General features: G+C 37.4%; 1 protein-coding gene across 1 annotated transcript in view; it reads right to left on the bottom strand.

The window, feature by feature from the left end:
- POLN (polymerase (DNA directed) nu) overlaps window positions 1–21,687 on the bottom strand; it is a 102,108-nt gene that overhangs the window by 25,807 nt on the left and 54,614 nt on the right. The window contains 3 exon segments of the mRNA XM_009882538.1: window positions 1,382–1,492; window positions 4,296–4,427; window positions 10,874–10,956. Coding sequence (XP_009880840.1) covers window positions 1,382–1,492; window positions 4,296–4,427; window positions 10,874–10,956 — 326 coding nt within the window.

The following is a 21,687-nucleotide window of genomic DNA, read 5'->3' on the forward strand; positions in this document are numbered from 1 at the left end:
ATAAGAAAGTGCTGCTCAGAAGGCTGTGTAGCTTTATTAATGCTACACTGTACACTCAGCAGGACTGGCCGTATTAGCTCAAGCATTGTGCCTTCAACTGGAGAGGGCCGCTGGCCAGCTGGATGGAAACCCGGGTAAACTGAACACAAGTCTCTGGAGAAGGTTGCACAGGCATGCCCAGTGTTACAAGTGTGCAAGCTTTGCTGCAGATTTTATAAGGATATTTTAAAATTCTGCATTTGGGACCTTAATGCAGCAAGTCAGCCACCACTTGAGCAAAACTATTTTTGAAGTAACAGGATATATTTTAGAATTCTAGATCTGTACGTATCCTTGCAGAGAGAGCACTTCAATTCAGTTACTAATTATAAGGATTGTCAAACATGACACAAATACTCAAGTCATTTTTAAAATGAAAACATAAAATGAATAATATTTGGAGAGGAAAAAAAAGAAAAACAACCAAATGATCCTTTCAAAAGGAAAAATCAAGTAACTTTATAAAAGCACACCATCACCATGTCTAGAAAGCACTTTTTACTTGCCTGTAAATTGAACGCTTCCAATGTAACTTAATGAAAACCCTGTTGGCATCATCCAATTAAAAAATAATTCTTCCAAGGGGTACCTTGGTAAAGGCATATCAGTCTTGGACTGCCAGCTCAGTTTTTGGTTTTTTTTCTTTAGGTGGCTAAATTCTGTACAAGACTGAGCCCTAGGCGATTTAAACAGTGTATGTTTATGCATCAGATTAACTAACAATTGAGAGCTTTCTACTGATTTTTACATTTCCAACCTATATGGCAAATTTACAATGTTTTTCTGTGAAAAAACAGCTTTTTTCTTTCTCTCCAGAGAATTAATGTTTAATGTTCCTTACAAAGAAGGAGTTGGGTTTCAAAACAAATAATAAAAATGCACAATTCTTGTAATATTGTATATTTCATGAATTAAAGCTATCTGGCAAAATAAAAGCTAGAATCTGTAAGCAGCATAATCACAGAATCCCTTTTGGAGTAACAAACTACCAAAACTAGAAAGGAAAATGCCGCTTTAAGACAATACATCACTGAAGCACTGAATTCTAGATATTGTCTCTATACCTAGTTTGTACCTACACCTATATTTAACTACCACACAGCACTACAGTGTATTAGAACATTGTGTTTCATGATACTGTTTACTAGCAATTTTCAAGGTAGATAGAATACATCATTTAAACTTCTCTTTTATAGTAAAACACATGCCTCAGTAGTATACTCTAGTAGACTACTAGAATATTCATTCTTTTGAGATTATCAGAGTTGCTGTCCATTAAAGTCAAGCACAGATAAAGAGAAAGGTAGGTAAGTGGGAAGGTAGGCAGGCAGGTTTTTTTTACCTTGAACAACAAAATTGACAGCCTGCCTCTCTGCTTGAGTGCGTAGTTTGTAATCCTGCGCATTGATATTAGCCAGTGGTCTTTTACGTCCCATTATGGAAACCACATAACCTTTTAGGATTTAAATAGAAATTAGTATTCTTAGAGTGATTAAAATTAAATTTCAAAAATTCTTTTTGAATATAGATTTTTGTAACTATGTGCTGCCTGAGCCAATGTCATATTTTGCCCTCTGAAAATAGTCAGAGCTTCTCTTATTTAAACCTTAAATGCTTATTGTATTTTTGGTCTAAGAGTCATTTCATTTGGAGAATTGGTACATGTTATACATTAGAGCTGTATTTTCATTAGGAATGTCTACTGATATACCAGCAAACTCTCTCTGTGGGAGATTAAACTATAAATACCTAGCAGAATTAGCTATCTATTAGCAGCCATAATTAGAGCTTTCCATGCAATGAATAGTGTACTTGGGAATAGCAAAGAAAAATCAATTTGTAGAGCAATTAAATCATTAATGAATATTTCCCAAAATGATCAAATAGTTTTTTGGGAAAAAAAAAAAAAGTTATGACTTTTTTTCCATTTTCTTTATGTGATATTTTCATGTCCCTTTCACAGCCAAACTTTCTTAAGTCTAGTGTGGTGGGGCTTTTTTAGTTTAAAAGAAACACATGAAGACACAGTAAAAGCTTTATGTTAGGCCTAATGATGTATTTTCCCAAAGTTACTATTTTGGAGGGCAAGAGAGGAGTTGTGAGAGGAAAAGAGATGTAAGGATCCTCTTGTCAAAATAACATGCACAAAACCTTATCTCATCTTATCTTCAAAACTAAAGTTCTTTTCATATTTTAAGGAAAATGAAAAATCATCCATGTTAAAAATACATCTTCATAAAATCTTTCGCTATAAATCTGATCACCTTGACTATCCATGAATTGTCATTACATACCATGGAAGTTCACACTGCCACAGAGTTTCATCTCCTCTTTAGCAACCAAGATGCACAAGCACATGTGGCAAAGAGACCTCTCCAAACACAAAGTTATGACCTTGCTATGGACAACACATACCCAGACTTACGTGCAAAGGATGAAGATGATTCTCTTGAATTAAAACAGCTTTCTGCAAATTAGTATATTTCCAGGAGCGCTGATACCAAAAGAACCAGTTTTGGAACAAGGAGCCGAATTATCTGGAGGTTAGGGTATTCTTTGGCAAATCAGTCTTCCTAATTTAACTAAGATTTTCTATGAAGAACAGTATCTAAATATGGAATTCTTGAAACTTTGGATTCTCAGGGAAAAATAGATTTACTGTAATATCCTTATTCCTGTCGTATGTTTCCACAACAGAATCACCCTTGCAATACCCATAGCTGATTAGCATTCTTGAACAAATACCATCTTTCATATAAAAGTGGCAGAGTATGCTTCTGTGGTCAAAGATTAATCTGCAAATACATATTTGAATGAAGTCTTAATGTAGTCTTTTTAATACATTGATCATTTCATCAAATAACAACAATATAATAACATACATACTAATAAAAATACTTTCATCACAAATGATTATTATCTGTTTATCATGTCTACATGGAGTATCAGACATTCATAACACCTGAACACTGTTAGTCAGTTTGATGCTGTTCACCTTTGAACTGTAGAGAAGTAAAATGAAGTTACCTTATAATGAGCTCACTAGGTTGGAATGTTTTTGTTGGAAAACTGGAATCTGAGGGAATGATTGATACACGGGATTGAGAGGAGGAGTAAGTACTAATTAGACAAGTGTGTTTTGATGACAGTCAAGGACATTAGTTATGACACGCTTGCCTACTAAACTCATAAACCCAATTTTTTATCACAGAGGTTTGGTTATTGAAACTAACTCACCTTTAAGAAAAGAATGCTATGCTATTTTAAATAGATCAAAGAAATAAATAGTAAATGTGTAATATTTTGCTACACATGTAATGTTGGGCTTAACTATAGCTCAAAATAGATTTTCAGTAACTTCATTTTTCTTTAGTAATATTAGCGAATGAAGGAATGCAACTGTGTGACACAATGACAGTTCATGCTTCCAGTAGATTTTAAGCCCTACAAAGAAGGAATACTATTAATCTACATTACAAGAAATCAGTTATATGTTTCTATCATGACACTCACCCATACAATGATGGGTAATATTATATTGTAAACTTACTATTTATTTCTACAAAATGTCTTAGCACTGTATACCATACTAAGAAACGAAAGAAATCCATTTTGACAGTTCTGCTAAGAAGCTTTTAAAATAAAATATTTCAAGCAGCTATATTTTGTCTCCTCAAATTACTGCACTCCTAGGATTCACTAAATATAAATGAATATGTAGACTAACAACAAATTTGAGGCAAGAAGAGTTTGCAGCTGCTGGCTCCAAGAAGCACTTTGCACACGTGTTATCACAGATACCACCTGAACTTCAAGAACATAAGTTCTGACCGATGAAAAGAAAAAATACATTAAAAAAAAAAAAAAGGCTCTGTAAATTGTCTCTGACTAAATGGCTGAACTTCCATGGTCCAGCAGCCATGTAGCATATTTATTAAGCAAAAGATTCCTTGGGTTTTTTTGTGTTGGAGTACATTATATGTCAAAATGATGCAGTGTAACTTGACATTAAGTAGGGTTCACTCTGGGAACAGACGTCTTATTTTGTTAGCATCTTTCTGAGAAAAGGCAGACAGCTTTAACCAGCTCCTCTTAGGGTTAAAAGAGAAAAAAAACTGATTCACCAAGAAATGATATTCCATCTTTTTTTCTTGTCCTGTAACTATTTGAATTTTGGTGGAGTTGAATCTTTGTCTTCACCACTGTCACACAGTGCTGACCAATAAACAAAAATATGTTTACAGACTTTGGATTACCTTTGTTTCGGCATTGCTCAATGGTTTTCTTTGTAAATTCATGTAGTTTCTTATATTTTTGCATAAAACTGTCTATAAATTGACTGGCATGAAGAGAAGTAATTCCCAGGCAGTCAGCGAGACGTTCTTTACCTGGTGGTAAAGAAATTATCTTTATTATGCAATAATGAAAAACAGAAATCCACTACATAGAATAGCACTAATTCACAATTAGTGGAATTAGTTAACTTCACTTATGTCTATGAAAGAGGACAGATCTGATATAATACAATCATACTTCAACAAAGCGAATGTTTAACTTTGAGCTTGAATGTTTTATTGAAGTTACTGAATTGAGAATATACTTAATAGGAGCTATATATGAAGTCTGTAAATAATAAATTCCTAGTTATAATTTATACCCATAACGTGATTGAAATCTCTTTTGTGGAGATGTGGATGGTTGAGTTAACTAGAAGTTTTAGATTTGGTGTAGAAGTCACAGAAAAAACTTAACTACTGAAGCAATCAGACCAAGTACCCTGATTTTAGAAAGGCCATTACGAGTCTGAGTCCCACAGATTTCAAACAATCTTAAGTTCCTCAATGTCTGTAAAAATCTGGGTCCAGTTGTGAGAAAAAAAAGGTTGGAAAAAGAAAAAACTGAAAAAGTGTTTCAATAGAGAAAGAAAGGAATAATAGCTTTTGGATAGGATATAGGTGCACAAAATACATTATGTTGGATCTAAGAGCATTTATAAGATAAGGTGGAAAAAAGCTGAAGACAGTTTTCCACACTGTGAAAATATAAACTAAAAGCTATAGTTTAAACACATTTAGAAACCAAACAGTTCCAGTAAAAATAAAACACACACCAACATTAGTCATATGAGGTTTGAAAGACAGATATATTTATGTCAGCTGCACAGCAACACAAAACCAGCACAGTGTCTGCAAATAACATAAGATGAGAGGTGACATCTTAAGGCACCAAAGGCATTGAATAGTTATTGTCACACTAATACTGTCAAGAAAAATTATCTAGCATTTTTGAAAGAGAGAAGATTTCAGCCACCTAAATGCCATCACTGTCAGTCTGATGTGCATTTTGGAACAATTCTGTAGCATTTTGTTCTCAGTCATGCCAGGATCTGCACTGAGCTGCAGGAATACCAGTCCAGACAAGATGCCAGAAGAAGAAATTCACAAGACATCCAGGATGGCTCTTGCTGAGCTATTATAGGTCTGTACTTTTATTTGACATCTAATTAATTTGGGGTTGCTTCCTGGGTCAGCAAATGACAAATCTCTCTGCTAAAGCACATATTGTTAACTGCTGTGGCTTACTTAGAGAACTGCAACATCTAAGTTTGTCCATGTTATCCATCTAAAAACTATTGATATACAGAAAAAAAGTATTGAATAAAACAGTAGGAAAATTAAGCCACAATATCAGTAAAGAAGTCTGAAATGTTCCAGGAAAATTCAGGTCCTGGGAAGCAAAAAGAGGGGAATGTACAGCCACATAATTGTGTTAGATCACATTCCACAATGCAGTAGCTTAGGGCCATGAGAAGCAACACTCAGGTGTGGACTAAAGCTTTCCTGAGCACTCTGCTTGAGCTATCTGTGCCAGGGGAATTGTTAGCAGCAGCCTATGAGTTGTAGTGTTCTCCATTGTGTAGTACCATCTTTCAAAACTGAATATATCATTAGTTTCTCTGTTTTTCATTTAAACACCTTGACATCCCTCTGTGTCAATTCAGGGCTTGAACATACTGCCATTAAATGGAATAAGTTCGTTATTTTACAGATGTTTAAGTTGTCTTTGTTTTAGTTTTAAAAGATCACTGAGGCAAAAGCAGGTGAATTGAATTGCTCCAAACCAAGCAAAAGACTGTAACACTGTCATCCCTCTCGATATTTGGTGTATTCATTAAAGTACCAAATCCTAGACATAATGAGGCTCTTCTTTCTTTATTATACTATTTTCTATCCTCCAGGATTATGGACAAGACCTTGAAAACATGAACCAAATGTAACCTAAAACTAAGAAAGCAGAAAGAAAAAAAAAAAAGATTACTATTCACTATATGAAAGATTTCCACTGACTCTGTAAGCATAATAGAGGCAAACTCCTCAGGGAATGCTTCTGTATTTTTCAATCAGAAAAGAAGTGAAATAAGTATTAGTCACACTCTTCAGTTGTATCAAAATATCTCCGTAATGAAAAGTTAGCCATTATTTGAAAAGAGACAAATTGGGTGGAATCCAGTCCATCAATTTCAGGTATCTAATAATTTTTTTTTGTCAGCCCAGTTTCCATCTAAATAGTTTAATGATAGCACTCCGTGTTATGTCTTAATTAGGATCTGATCACACTGCCAATGAACTGAAGCATCTTATTATCTTTCAGGTGCTTCAGCTGCCCTCATTTGAGAGAGAGGGAGACAAAGTACAAAGAAGTAAGCAGAGATACTTAAATCAAGCACTGTTGCACTAAAATTTTTAGTGCCTGGTACACAGCAAGTGAGGGAGTGCCGACCTGCTTAATCTAATCATCTAAGTTCTTTATAGCATAGACAGACGTACACTCTACAGAGGGAGGCTCTAGCCCCAGTAACTGAGGTATGTCCTTTTCCTCACTGGCTGTATACAGAACTACGGGGCATTCAACTGGTGCTGATTCAGTCTGAGTCAGGTATCTGCCTATTCCACCCAGAGTGAAGGGAACAGGTAGGAAACGTGTAGCATCTGCATGGACCAAGGGGCAGGGGTGCTAATGCTTGAGTTCTGTAAAACAATCTAGTGATGAAAACATTCAGGCTGGAAATGGGAGATTTGATTCCAGTCTCAGCATGGGAAGGTCTGAACTTACATTGCAGGGAGTTAGTGCCAGGCTTTTTAATTTAGATTTTAAACAAACACAAGTGTTTAAAATGCAATACAGCTTAATGTAAAAATGCACATGTGTGTGTGTATATATATATATATACACACTTTCTTATCGTAGGATAGAATCATAGAATCATCTAGGTTGGAAGTGACCTTTAAGATCATTGACTCCAACCGTAAACTTAACACTGCTAAGTCCACCACTAAACCACGTCCCTGAGCACCACGTCTTTTAAATACCTCCAGGGATGGTGACTCAACCACTTCCCTGGGCAGCCTGTTCCAATGCTTGATAACACTTTCAATGGAGAAATTTTTCCTAATATCCATCCTAAGCCTCCCCTGGTGCAACTTGAGGCCGTTTCCTCTTGTCCTGTCACTTGTTACTTGGGAGAAAACACTGACCCCCCACCTCACTACAACCTCCTTTCAGGTAGTTGTAGAGAGCAAGATCTCCCCTCAGCCTCCTTTCCGCCAGGCTAAACAACCTCAGTTCCCTCAGCTGTTCCTCATAAGACTTGTGCTCTAGACCCTTCCCCAGCTTTGTTGCCCTTCTCTGGACTTGCTCCGGTACCTCAATGTCCTTCTTGTAGTAAGGGACCCAAAACTGAACACAGTATTTGAGAAGGGGCCCCACCAGTGCAGAGTACAGAGGGACAATCACTTCCCTAGTCCTAAAAAGTGACTGAGAGTGCACTCAATCCCCTTGTCCAGGTCACCGATAAATATATTAAAGAGAACTGGCCCCAGTACTGAGCCCTGGGGAACACCACTTGTGACCAGCCACCAACTGGATTTAACTCCTTTCACCACAATTCTTTCAGCTCAGCCATCCATCCAGTTTTTTACCTGGCGAAGAGTACAGAAATCCAAGCCATGAGCAGCCAGTTTCTCCAGGAGAACGCTGTGGGAAACGTTATCAAAGGCTTTACTGACGTCCAGGTAAACAACATCCACAACCTTTCCTTCATCCACTAACTGGATCACCTTATCATAGAAGGAGATCAAGTTTGTCAAGCAGGACCTTCCTTTCATGAACCCATGCTGACTGGGCCTGATCACCTGGTTGCCCTGTATGTGCCGCATGATGGCACTCAAGATGATCTGTTCCATAACCTTCCCAGGCACCAAGGTCAGACTGACAAGACTGTAGTTCCTCCTTCCAGCCCTTCTTGTAGATGGACATCACATTTGCTAACCTCCAGTCAACTGGGACCTCCCCAGTTAACCAGGACTGCTGTCAGATGATGGGAAGTGGCTTGGTGAGCACTTCTGCCAGATTGCTCAGTACCCTTGGGTTGATCCCATCCAGCCCCATAGACTTGCGTATGTCTAAGTGGTGTAGCAGGTCCCTCACCATTTCCCCTTGGAGCTTATGGGGGGCTCACCATTCCCCCTTATGGGGGCTTTATTCTGCTCCCCATCCCTGTCATCTAGCTCAGGGAGCTGGGTACTCAGGGAGCAACTGGTCCTACTACTAAAGACTGAGGCAAAGAAGACATTAAGTACCTCCGCGTTTTCCTTATCCTTGGTCACTGTTTCCATCCCTGTCTAATAAAGGATGGAGATTATCCTTAGTCCTCCTTTTATTGCTAATGTATTTATAGAAACAATTTTTATAGTCCTTAACATCAGAAGCCAGATTAAGTTCTAGTTGGGCTTTGGCCCTTCTAATTTTCTCCCTACATAGCCTCACAACATCTTTGTAGTCCTCATGAGTGGCCTGCCCTTTCTTCCAAAGGCCATAAACTCCCCTTTTTTCCCTAAATTGCAACCATAGCTCTCTGTTCAGCCAGGCCAGTCTTCTTCCCCAATGGCACATGGGACAGCCTGCTCCCCCAGCTTTAAGATTTCCTTCTTGAAAAATGTCCAGTCTTCCTGGACAACTTTGCCCTTCAGGACTGCCTCTCAAGGGACTCTGTCAACCAGGCTCCTGAAAAGACCAAAGTCTGCCCTCTAGAAGTCCAAGGTGGCAGTTTGGCTGACCCGCCTCTTTGCTTCTCCAGAAATAGAAAACTATCGTTTCATGATCGCTATGCCCAAGACAGCCTCCAAACTTCACAAGTCCTTATCTGTTCACAAACAACAGGTCCAGCAGGGCACCTTCCCTAGTCAGCTCCCTCACCAGCTGTGGCAGGAAGTTTTCTTCCACACACTGCAGGAACCTCCTAGACTGTTACCTCTTAGCTGTATTGTATTCCCATCAGACATCTGGTAAGTTGAAGTCCTCCATGAGGACAAGGGTTAGCAATCATGAGGCTTCTCCCAGCTGCTTACAGAATATTTCATCTGCCTCTTCATCCTGGTTTGGTAGTCTATAACAGACTCCAAGCATGATATGAGCCTTGTTGGCCTTCCCCTCAATTCTTACCCAAAACCACTCAATGCTATTGTCACCATCATTAAGTTCTAGACATTCATAGCACTCCCTAACACACAGGGCTACCCCACCATCTCTCCTTCCTTGCCTATCCCTCCTGAAGAGTTTATAGCCATCCATTACAGCACTCCAGTCGTGCAAGTCATCCCAAACATATATATATGTGCATATATAATCTATACACACCCCCACACATAAAATAGATATTCTGGAGGGATGTAATTGAAGCGTTTTTCTCCCCTTCTCAGTTGAATGCCCTAAACGATAAACTGAATGCCCTGGGCCAGTTCTGCATTTGATTCAAGGACTATTGATGAGTCACTGCAAAAGAGGGTTTAGAAAGCGTTTTCACCCAGGAACTCAAGATGTAGTTTTAAGTTCTTCCAAGTTAAATAAAGCCTGCAACCTAGAGCTCTCATTTCCTAAATGAGTTTTCCAAGTACTCACTTTCTGTAGAGCTTTTGGATTTCTCCAGAAGACCTACATAAAGTTTAGTTAGCTGTTCACTCAAACAAATTCACAAAAGCTTGTAAGCTGATGATACATATGATTCTGTCTTCCCAGAAAAGCTAATTCTAAGCATGTATAAAGCATAAGGAGAGTTATGCATCATTTAAGAAATGGTAGGCAGTTTTGGAAAGTATGCAGAATGTCTTGACTTATCTAGGACCTGGGCAGGACTTAGGCAGAATGGGCAGCAGTGCGGATTTTTGCAAGTTTTCTGCAGTTATGAAGAAATGGCAGCAAACAAAGATCTAAAGTAAGGAAATACTTTTATACTGTGAGTATGATTGAGCACTGGCACAGGTTGCCCAGAAAGGTTGCGGAGTCTCCATCCTTGAAGACATTCAAAAGCTGTCTGGACAGGGTCCTGGGCCGGCTCCAGATGTCCCTGCTTGAGCAGTGGGGGCTAGATCTGATGACCTCTAGAGGTCCCTTCCAATCGTAGCCATTCTGTGCTTCTATAAATGTGTTTTGAGACAATATTGGAGTTCTTTTAATTTCATTGCAGTTATTCTCATCTCTGCCAATATACTGACAGAATGCAAAGTCCACTCAAAATTAACCTCATTTTGGATAAAGACAAATGCTTCAGCTAAATCAGCAGCAAATAAATAGTAAATAAGAGTAATCTTTGTATATGTCAATGCGGTTGTATAATTTGATAATTTTGATACTGGGTAGATCATTTAATAATCCCTGATAAAAATAAAAATGTAATAGTGACAAACTTTTAGTCACCTTTAGAAATTCAGTCTACTTACATAAATTATGTATAAAGTATGAATACACTGTAGTTGGTTGTTTTTCTAAAAATGCCTACCTGCTCCATAAATCACTGAGTAAACTATACGCTTTGCTTGCTCTCTATCAGCATGTTTCACTTGTTCACTCGGAATTCCCTTCCTAAACAAACAAATAAAAGTCATACATTTTCAGTTAAAATTAATTTGTTATCCCCACAGAAAATGTATTTAAAGTCAATAACCACTTAATAACTACAGACTTTTAAGATACCAACAGAAGCACTTAAGGGCTTTTGTCTTCGGCTGGGAATGCACAATTTCTTTACAATTTTCGGTGGTGATAGTCCATAGTAAATGAAACTTTTTCAATCTTCATCTTCTCCTTTCGTTTTCTTTTTAGTCAAATTCTTGGCTAGGAAAAGTCCTACTACTATGTTATTAGTTCTTTAGGTTGAAGAGGATTCAATATTGATCGATAAGAAAAATTAAATCTTTCCAGCAATAGTATTTCTTCAAGACATGTCGTATATAAAGACTCAAAGCATAAGTCTGACCTAAAGCTTATTTAAACAAAGGTTATATCAGGGCTTCACTAATAGGAATATCAGTCATTATTCTTGATAAAAAGTTGGATAAAAGCATGCACTGAATCTCTCCATGTTTTACAGAGCTCGACAACAGAGATGCTTCACAAAACCACAGCACTGGCTATTTCTTAACTAGTGAGCAGAGGTATTTTACTCCCAGCAAAGTATCATCCTTCCCAGTTCCCATTCACTCACCAACTGTTGTGGTTTGGGCTGAACCGGCCACTGGGCGAATGACAGATGCTCTCCCCTACCTCTCTTCAGAGAGGCGGGAGACAGAGAGAGACAGACTTATGAGTTTAGAAGGAACTAAACTACTTTAATGAAATATTACTAATAAAAAGGAAATAATGAAATATATACAAAGCCAGATCAAGCTCCCAGGATGACAATCGCATCACCGGCTGGCACTGGGGAAGTCCCAGACTGGACTTAGTGAGAGACGGGAACTGGATTCATGATCGGAATCAAAGGCAGACGAACAGACAGAGTCCTCCTCAGATACTGGCCATTGATGAAAGACAGCTGACCCTTTGATCCCTCAGCTTTTATACGGAGCATGACACAGATGGGATGGAATACCCTGTTGGTCAGTTTTGGGTTACCTGTCCTATCCGCTCCTCCCCACAGGTGGGGCCCTTCTACGCTTTTCTGCTTCCGACCCTCCAATGGAGCAAGTAACAAAGTTGGCTGCCTTGGGTGTTACAGCAATAAGTATAAGCAAGAGCCTCTCTTCATACCATTCCTTGGCATCAACTATAAACATTGGTCTTATCACTGAGAGCAAACAGCGTCTGCACAATATGCTGTTAATTTCAGTAGTGAGAAGAGGCCCAGCTAAAAAGTAAAGTTACTGAACAAATTTGGTCCTGTTTTACATCAAACCAAGACACCAACTGATGTAAATAGTCCTACAAAAGGGCTAGTGGATTTAGCAATTTTCAAATAAACAGCTAGGACTGTACAACTGTGCCACCTATGCTTTTCCCTAACCAAATGTAGCTTCAGAAAGAATGCTGACATTATTGACAACTGACACCACTGAAGAATATTGATCATTAGGTTTAAATGGAAGTGCATTGGGGAAAATCTCGATCATCTACTCACACTCTGAAAACAAATAACTACACAAATTGTATTTGGAACACAGAGATGAATTTCTGTCAGAGATACTTTATGACATATGCACAATTTGTGAATGTCTCCTCATGAGTTCATGATGATTTGGTTGCATTTTTAAAAGCAAAGTTTGCTATGCTTTGTTATGAAAGTTTTTCCCACTTACATCAATCATTCTGGCAGTTGGGTACTCTTATAATTTGCCACCTTAGTTATGCCAGGTCAAAAGTTCACAGCTCTTTTGAATAAAGTAGGTTGAGATTCCCAAATGTACCTGAATAAGAGGACAAAGTAGCAATTGGAGCTAATAAGTGCAGAATTAGGAAACTAGACATCATTAAGGATTTCCTGAAGCAACTTCTGGAATTTCTGAAAAGTCCACAGGAATTTCCTGAAGAACCTGGCAGAAAGCTACATATACACTTGAGAAAGCATCTATCCAGAATCAGGAGGGAAAATAGAATCTGATAAAGAGAGTAGATCTTACCTGAGGACCTCTCTGAGATGACCAACCAAGACCGAAGAATGTTGAAACTAGGGAAACGATACAAAATGTAATACTGCTTTCCTAATACTGCACAGTTTGAACTAGAGGCCTGGAGAAGGCAAGAGACAGGAGTACAGCAATAGACTTTACTTGCAGATTTACTCGAGTCTGAGGCTAGAGACAACTGAGAGCCAAGGGATCGTTGGGGGAGAGTACGTTAGCTGCTCACTTCTCCGAAAATGAATGACTATAATAGAAAGAACACAGTGGGTAAGAAGTCATGGACATCTGTAGAGGAACATACGTACTTATCAGATCATGGTACTGAGGAAGATATGAGATGAGAGTCTTGCTGGGAGGGACTGGTGGTTCTACAGAAGCTTTAACAGTGAAAGAAGACACTAGAATGAAGTTGATTATATGCACAGTGAGACCCACTGCTAGGATTATAAGGATGATTTTGCATTATCCAAGCCTTCAACTTGAAAGGGCTGACTGGAAAAAACAGAAATAGACTTATTGCTGTAATCATGACAGGCAGTGTCAAGAGAAGGATCCTGATTGTAAGCAATTGCAATAAAACCTTGCCTAACAGAGTTATCAGTACAGATGTATATGCATCACGTGATCATGGCAATCACAACAGTCACTTAGCATTTCCTGATCTTTGGTAGTCATGAAATACATGAGAAGCTATCAAAATTTCAGGGCTTTATTTCAAATATTTCTTTTAATATAATGCTAAAATAAAAAATGGTCAGTCAACACCTCCTAGTGTGTCAGAGTGGAAAATGTGAGCACTTGGCAGAGAGTCATTACATCATTCCTGCAGTTTGAGGTGAAGAATATTTATTCCTTTGAATAACAAAATGGAGGGCAGGCAATTTCTCAGAAATGCAGCAGTCATGTTAGAAATCCCCAGTGGCCTTTCTTCTTCAGCCTGTTTCCTCTACAAATAAATTTGTATTTGTGATAAAAAATTTGTTTTAGTGGGTACTGTGAGAACATATTTAAAGCTAAAACTTTTATTTTGGCTTTGGACTCAGCATGGAATACCACGATATTGAAAAGGAGACATTGTTATCTTCTTACTTGTGTAAAAAATTTTTAAGCTACAACCACTAAGCAAGCTATCTAACGCATGAAAACACTCAGTGCTGAATTGCAGTATGATGTAAAATAGATCTATAGTGGAGATGCATTGTTTTCAAATAAACTTGAATCTGAAAAAGGAAGCTGAATGGGCATAAAAAAGCCTTAGCTGCTGGGTCCAGACAGTGACAAGGAGGCAGACTTCAACTCACCCAGTACTGTATTTACATCTCAAGGAAAGGGAGGAATGTTAATGCAATGTAATAGAAATTGATGCAGGAAAAAAAAAAGCTCAAGAGAAGAAAGAATTCGCTGCAGATTTTGTTGTAGAAATAGCACAATTTCTGAAGTCCTACAGGAAACATATCTGCAGTTATTAGCTCTAGCATGAAACGTATTTTTCCATTTTATGACATCCTTCTCATTACTCTCTCACTCAAATATGCTATTTGTTCAAGTTCTAATCAATATTATCATCACCTTCAAATTCCTCCTGACTTGCCATCTCCAAATGTGCAATATTTCACCTCCTAACATTTCTGTCCTTGCCTGCATACTTGTCTCAGTCTATTTCCACATCTGATTTGTTTGTCCTTTACCTTTCTTCATTTAGTACTGTTTGCAATTACTTCACATTATAGTACTTTACTTGATACACATCTACTAGGTAGAATAAAGAATGGACTTCAGTGCTGGAAGACGTGCAAGTTAACAGAACTCATTATTCTTGGAAGGAGTTAGCAGAGCTAAACAGTCTGGAAAGGTCTGTGAGGACAGCAGAACAACTTACAGCCAAAAACTGTAGAAAACACAGTGAGAGCAGAGATATAAAAACTCTTTAAAAAGGTGGTTCTACTAAGAACTGGGCTGTATGCCTGAAAGAGAATAGCTACCTAATTCTTAGAGTGAAAAAAAAAAAAATTAGAGAAAAATTTTCTAGCGCAAGAGTGAAGAAGGATAACATCAAGTTATTAGTAAGAAACATACAGTGCAGATATGAAACTTAAAAGCTGGCATATGTCATTTACTACTTTTTCAGAGGTAATATCTTGAATATTTTCTATAATTTCTCCAAAATTCACTGTATGGTTGCATATATTAATGGGGTCTAATGGACATCTCAAGGAGTTTCTGCTGAACTACATCTTTAGTCTTTAAATCATATGAATACCAATTTTCCTTAACCCAAGAAAAATATGGCAATTGTATCTGTAATTCAAAAAAAGATTAACTATAAACTAGAAAAACACTTTTAATACAGTAATTTTAGTATGCAGAAATAAGCACACAGCATAAAGTATATGAACACACAAAAAAATCAAAGAGGCCACAGGGCATAAAGTTTGAGCAATGCCAAAATAAAACTTTGAGAACAGGTAGAAATGGAAGGAAATTAGTCTTAAAAGAATGCGATAAGACATTTCAGCATTTCTGGGAAATGTTGTATGGTGACGGAAGTCGTCTGCTTATGTACAGGAAAAGGCAGAACAAACTTCTCAAACACAATATCTGGCAGACATGCATTGCCTTGATCTGCATTACATTCCAGCCAAGCTAAGCTCAGTCATAATAGCCACAAAGCTCTTGGCCGCCCTCCTGCATCTGCCAATTAATCCAAGTCCTAACTGTGAGTTGTTGATGTGGGAAACGAGATGGAGTGCCATTAAATTAATTTTATACATGGTCATTAATGTCCAATAAATGAGTGAATATATGAGTGAATACACGTTTGTTCATCTGACTGCTTTTACAGCTTTTTTAAAATTTCATCAGTGAACTATATAAATCTCTCACTTTCAATCACCTGTTGCTATTTAATAGCAGATGAGGGTTGTACGTGTTCTAAGTTTGTGCCTGGAACTTTGTGTTGGCATATGAAACTGGTACAGGCAGTTTAGGCAATTAGTGACAACTTCAAGTTTTAGAAAAGCTCAGTTTTACAGTGGTATCGCCACTGGATATATTATGTAGGAGATAAACCCTGAAAGCTTACTTTTTCAATTACATTTACCACCTTATGCCTAAGGCAAGCAGAATATATACCAGAATGTATGTGAGCATCCTAAACATACAGAAAAGATTGGCTACACATAACCTAGTCTAATAGCTGCTAATGCAATGCGCAAGAATAAGCAATTTTTTGAAAGCTGCTATTCCATGACTAACGGAAAATGCTGACAAGGCTGAGCCATAAGTTGTCTCAAACATTTTTAAGGTAACACGTGGAAGAGATCTTGGAACAACTTTTGCCTGGCTAATCTATGTTACAAAATACAGAAAAGGAAGAAGTTGGGAAACAGTTTCCCTGAAGCCACTGTCATATCAAAATAGATCACTACTTTTGCCTCACAAGTCAATCAAGAGACAGGCATAAGATATATGCAATTAGCCCATCTAGATAGATATATTTATCATACACAAGTTCAATGTATGGTTTGATACAGAATGTCCAGTGAAAACCACATATATGACCATATATATATTTATGCCTTCTATAACTATGAGTCATTACACAACTAAACAAAAACTAGCTAAATTGTCTGCCTCATAAAGAGAGCATAGACACATCAGAATAAAGAATTAAATTCGTCTAGAGCGCACAGAAGAGTGGAAATAAAGTTAAGACACTTCTCGAAAAAAGGAAAGAAGCATCTACAAAAACTGAAATGCAGACTAATATCTTGTAAGAAGGGAAACAGCAGGTGAAATAGCTAACAGAAAGACAGACCTTTCTGATGTAACCTTAGTATGTATTAAGTTATTTTTTATTTTTTTTCTTTATCTGTGTCACTTCTAAACATTTCTCATGTCTGATTCAGATGTTATGTCAAATGCTTGTATTCGCATCTTTATTGTAACCTGGTTTGCATAAGTGAGATATAAGGTTACAGAATAACACAAAGAAACTCAAGAAACCCAAGAATATGCACCAATAAATGAATCAACAAACTAGGGCATTGGGATATCTTAAGTAGTACACTAGATTCCTCATGTCTCCTCCATCTTACCTAAAGGGTTATACACAGGGTCCCCATTTCAGGTATTTTTATTTCCACCTTTGCATTGGGAGAGGCAGAGCTGTGTGCCAGTGGCCACCACACACGTTGGAGAATCTCTGGGATGGATCTCCCACGTAAATACAGGGGTCATGTACTTAAACATAGAGGGGAGAGGGTCACAAGCTCCCACTCAGGGAGTTTAAATTTGTGTTTTATTTAGTTTAGAGGGTTTTATAAAAGCTTTTAGTTGTGCTCAACCTCTTTGAATGAAAGAGTACAGCACTGTCAGCTCGATGTCATCCTTCCTATACTACAGCCAGCTCGGCAACATTTTCATCATTGTGCCTCATTTCCTTCTTTGTATACCACCCTACCAAGCTGCATTTTAATTTTTTTTATATCTATTTAGCACCAGCAAATGCTTTATAACCCCTATAAAACCCTTTTGCAAGGCTCCAGAAGCACTTTGGGATTTTAAGAGTCCTTCCAGTGGTTAATCATAAAATAATGTATTTTGTCTGAGTAACCTCCATAGTGTATTGCATGAAGATTTATTACATTAGTCCTCAACCTTGTTTTAAAGAGCACGATACCTAGCTTTCATGTATTCTACAGAAGATGAAGACATGTCTTTGCAGTTTGCTCTGCTGGCCAGAAGTCTTCTGCTGCTATATTTTAAAGCAGCAGAGATCCAGATAAAGAAATTGCAACAAGGTCATGTCATAAATTATAGCTATCATCAGTAACAATTTGTTGAAAGATTCATTTGGGAATAAAGTGATCCATTATCTTTAGTAAGATATTTACCTGCATGTTGATGTCCCGGATATTGAAGAGATAAATTAGATAGCACTTATTTTCAGTGCTCTTGACAAAAAAATGTCACTTAGAGATTTTTCTTTATAAATGCACAATTCTGGACACCTGTCAGTTAGAATAGAAAGTCCCTGACATCAATGAAGGTGCTTGAAAGAGCAAACCCTACCCTGAAGTCTTCACCTTTTCTCTCCTTCACTCCTGCAACAACAAGAAAAAAGGGCTTTCTTCTCACATCCGCAGTCTCTCTTACATAGTGAATTACATGGACAGGTGATATTTATTTCTGAGTCATTTGATTGGTGAAGGAATTAATTAACTAGAGGGCATACTTATTTTAGGTTCTTTAGGTCTACAAGCACAGAACAAAATGAAGTCAGGGTAACTAACTTCAGGTGCCAGTGTGACCATCACTGAAAGAACAAATAAATGTAAACAGATTAAGGGGTCTATACAAATTGGGATGACATAAAATTTGTCAGAGGCCATTTGTAACAATAATGCCAGGGATCAAATGCAAATGAATGCTCTTAGAGTTGTTTCTTCACTTACTTCTCAAGCTTACTTCACATTACTTCTCAAGCTTTTCTGAAAGAGGCTTCAAATAGTTAACAAAGAACAGAATTTTGGGAGATGATACAGGTCGCTGTAGCAGAGTATCACATAATTACCCATCTTGGACCTGTTAGAAGTCTCATAACTTTATAAAGAAATAGATGAACCTTCAGAGCAGGCTTTAGACAAACACCAGAAAAGTGAAAGAGAAGGAAACAAAGTTCTTAATATATAATCAAAAGATGATGTAACTGCCATCTCAGATACTACATGGAACAAAAACATGGAGCTATAATATTGTTACAACAATGTACAGTTTGCTCAGGAAAAACAAGCAGGGGAGGAAGGGAGGAGATGTAACACTACAAACAACTGCATCTACATAGTTTAGAAAAAAATAAGAAGCAGACTTTTAAATAGCTTGGTAGGGCAACCAAAAGAGGAATAAATCAGTCATGCTATATATGAGGGTCTTGAAGAAATGGGTTCTGTAGAGAGGGATGAGATACTTCATATCCCATCTCTCTCAGTCTTCACTAAAAACACCTCTTGCAGCTTAAATTTCTATTACACTTATGATCACGGTGAATTAAAGGCAAAAGTACAACTGAAGAATGAATTGCCTTCACATTCTTGATTTCATCAAGATTTAGCTTGACACTAAAGTTATAGTTAATTGAGTCAAATGAAATAAATGGAAACATTTTATTAAGCTCCGGAGTGTGCTCATAAAATGTAGCATTTTATCAAAGTCACTCTAGAAGGAGATAACATTTGGCATGGCTAATTTCATGGAGAGCTATCTCCAAATAGTCATCAGACACTACAAAACAACTGAGGACCGTCCAACCTCCTCAGGGCTTGATTTTTCATTAGTTTGTGTGATAGTTGTGGTGGTGATAATTCTAAAACTGTATTTTTCATTTATTCTAGAATGCTAAGACAACATTTAATGTGTAATAATAATAAGCTCCAATGTGACACAAAATTAAGTTGTCTGGCTAAACTTGTAGTTAACAACCTGGTTTATTTAAAGCTATTGTTTAGCTCTTCTAAAAACAAAAGCCATTATGCTTCCTGAAGACTCTATTCCATCTGCTTTATCTGTTAGTCTAAACAAATGCCACAGCTGCACTTCTCCAAGGAACTGTAAACTACAAGGTGAAATTTCCATAAGATGCCATACAGACAGTCTGTCAGAGTGCAAAGCAAGACAAGTGTTAAATTTCATTAATATCAACTATTGCAAGTGAGCTTTCAAAACAGATAGAAATTGCTTTGCTACAAAAGTAAAACTGTAAAAATATTCCACACCAACACCCATGAGGCGTTGAACTCAGAGCTTAAAATGTTTTAAAACTCTGATTCTAAAAAGGAAAACAGAACATCCTCCCTTTACTAAATTTCAGCATTTACAGTAGTTATTTTTTGGGGGGAGGGATGGGACAAGGGAGTAGAAGGGAGTAGGTGGAGAAAGCAAGAGCTAATTAAACCACTACATGAATGCTCTTTGACAAAACTTGCTGCAAAAATTAAACATCACAAGCCAAAACCTAGATCTGTCTCCTATATCTCAACAGAAAAGTTCAAATATATATACATATATATATTTAAACGCTCATTTGTGGAGGCAGAGCTACCTAACAAAGGTATTCCAAAGGCAAACCAAAAATTATTACAGCTATCATGCACATTATATTTGCAAATGCCACAATTTTTAAGTGTTTCCTGTCAGAATCGTTTGAGGGGTACCCTTTTGTACAATTCTTTTGTTATGTAAAAATGTAATAGTTATTACCATCATTCATTAAGAAACAGACATTTCACAAGTGATGTTTATTGAGGGATGAAAATCTCTATGTAGAATTAGTGCTTTTTGCCTAACACAAACAAGCCTGATTTAAACAATGATGCTTCTTCAGAACAATGATTTAATCTCTTAGCCTTACAGAAATTTAAAAAAAAAGTAATGAACTTTACCATTAATGACATACCAGGCTAAATACTCCTAGGCCAAAACTGAAGACATAATCTGAGGATACAATTACAGCTGATTTCACAATGTTTTCAAGCAGATATAAAACACTGCCTAATTCCAAAGTAAGTATAATAATAGGACAAAAAAGAGGACCAGAAATGCAATATACAGAGATCTTGGAGCTTGTCTTCCAAGCTATTTCACAAGAAACTCTTCTCCAACACAGCAGAGGAACAAAATTAGATAGCACCCTGACACCATTTCCCCCCTCCAGACTGTAGTAACTGTGAACCTATCCCTACACACTGTGCAGCTTGAGGAATAAACACTTTCACAGAGTCTAAAGAATAATAGAGACTGTTGCTTTTCTGCAAGCTATTTTATTTGTCAATAAGAATTACTGAAGTATAGGGTTTTTTTATAAAGTAGGGGATGAAGAATTAGAAACAGAGAAAAGATGTAATAATTGATCATGGAACAACTAGGAAACAGTGTGGTTTGGCTGTGGAAAAACAAATGCAATTTCAGGATGTGTCAAGTGAGCTACTTCCAATGACAGGACAATATTAATACTGCTGTACAATATACTGGTGAGATTTTTATCTGAGGCAGTTAACATCATTTGGTTACCATGTTCAAGAAACATGAATTTGGTGGTGGTAGGCTACCAGAATATTGAATAGAGGAAAAAAAAAACAACCCCATGAAAGACAATACTGACTGTGCCGATAATAAGAAAATAAACCTGCCCATAAATACTCTGCAGCACTGGGGCTAACTGGAAATCAACACCACATATCCATACTTTAAAACGCTCTTACCATCCAAACATGGTGCTGCATCCAGCAGCCTGGTTAAAACAATACCTGACCCATGTTAATTCAGGAACTGTACCCAGGAACTGTTTGGTCCAGAGCCACAACCACTATAGGGACCAATTTACCAACCCAAATTTTGAGTGCCAGCAACATCCCTGGCACTACATTTATTAGAATAGAGGTAGCCTCGCAAGTCATTATTCCTTTGTTTCATTCATCACTCTGCTAGCCCAGTTTCATGACTGTTCCAAAATTAAGTTTTGTTTCTGGACCATGATACAACTATTCCTGAAACTGTGCTCCAGTGCAGAGATTTCAGAGCTAGCTAAAAAGCTACCTTTGGTTACTAAAACAGTTTAGTGAAACAATCAGTCAGTGCCACAGAGGTTGAATTTCCTTGCCAAGAAGAAATACAAGTTAATGTACATGGAATTCCATGT

The sequence above is a fragment of the Charadrius vociferus genome, unplaced genomic scaffold (genome assembly GCF_000708025.1).
Source record: "Charadrius vociferus isolate BGI_N301 unplaced genomic scaffold, ASM70802v2 scaffold213, whole genome shotgun sequence".
In the NCBI taxonomy this organism is placed as follows: Eukaryota; Metazoa; Chordata; class Aves; order Charadriiformes; family Charadriidae; genus Charadrius; species Charadrius vociferus.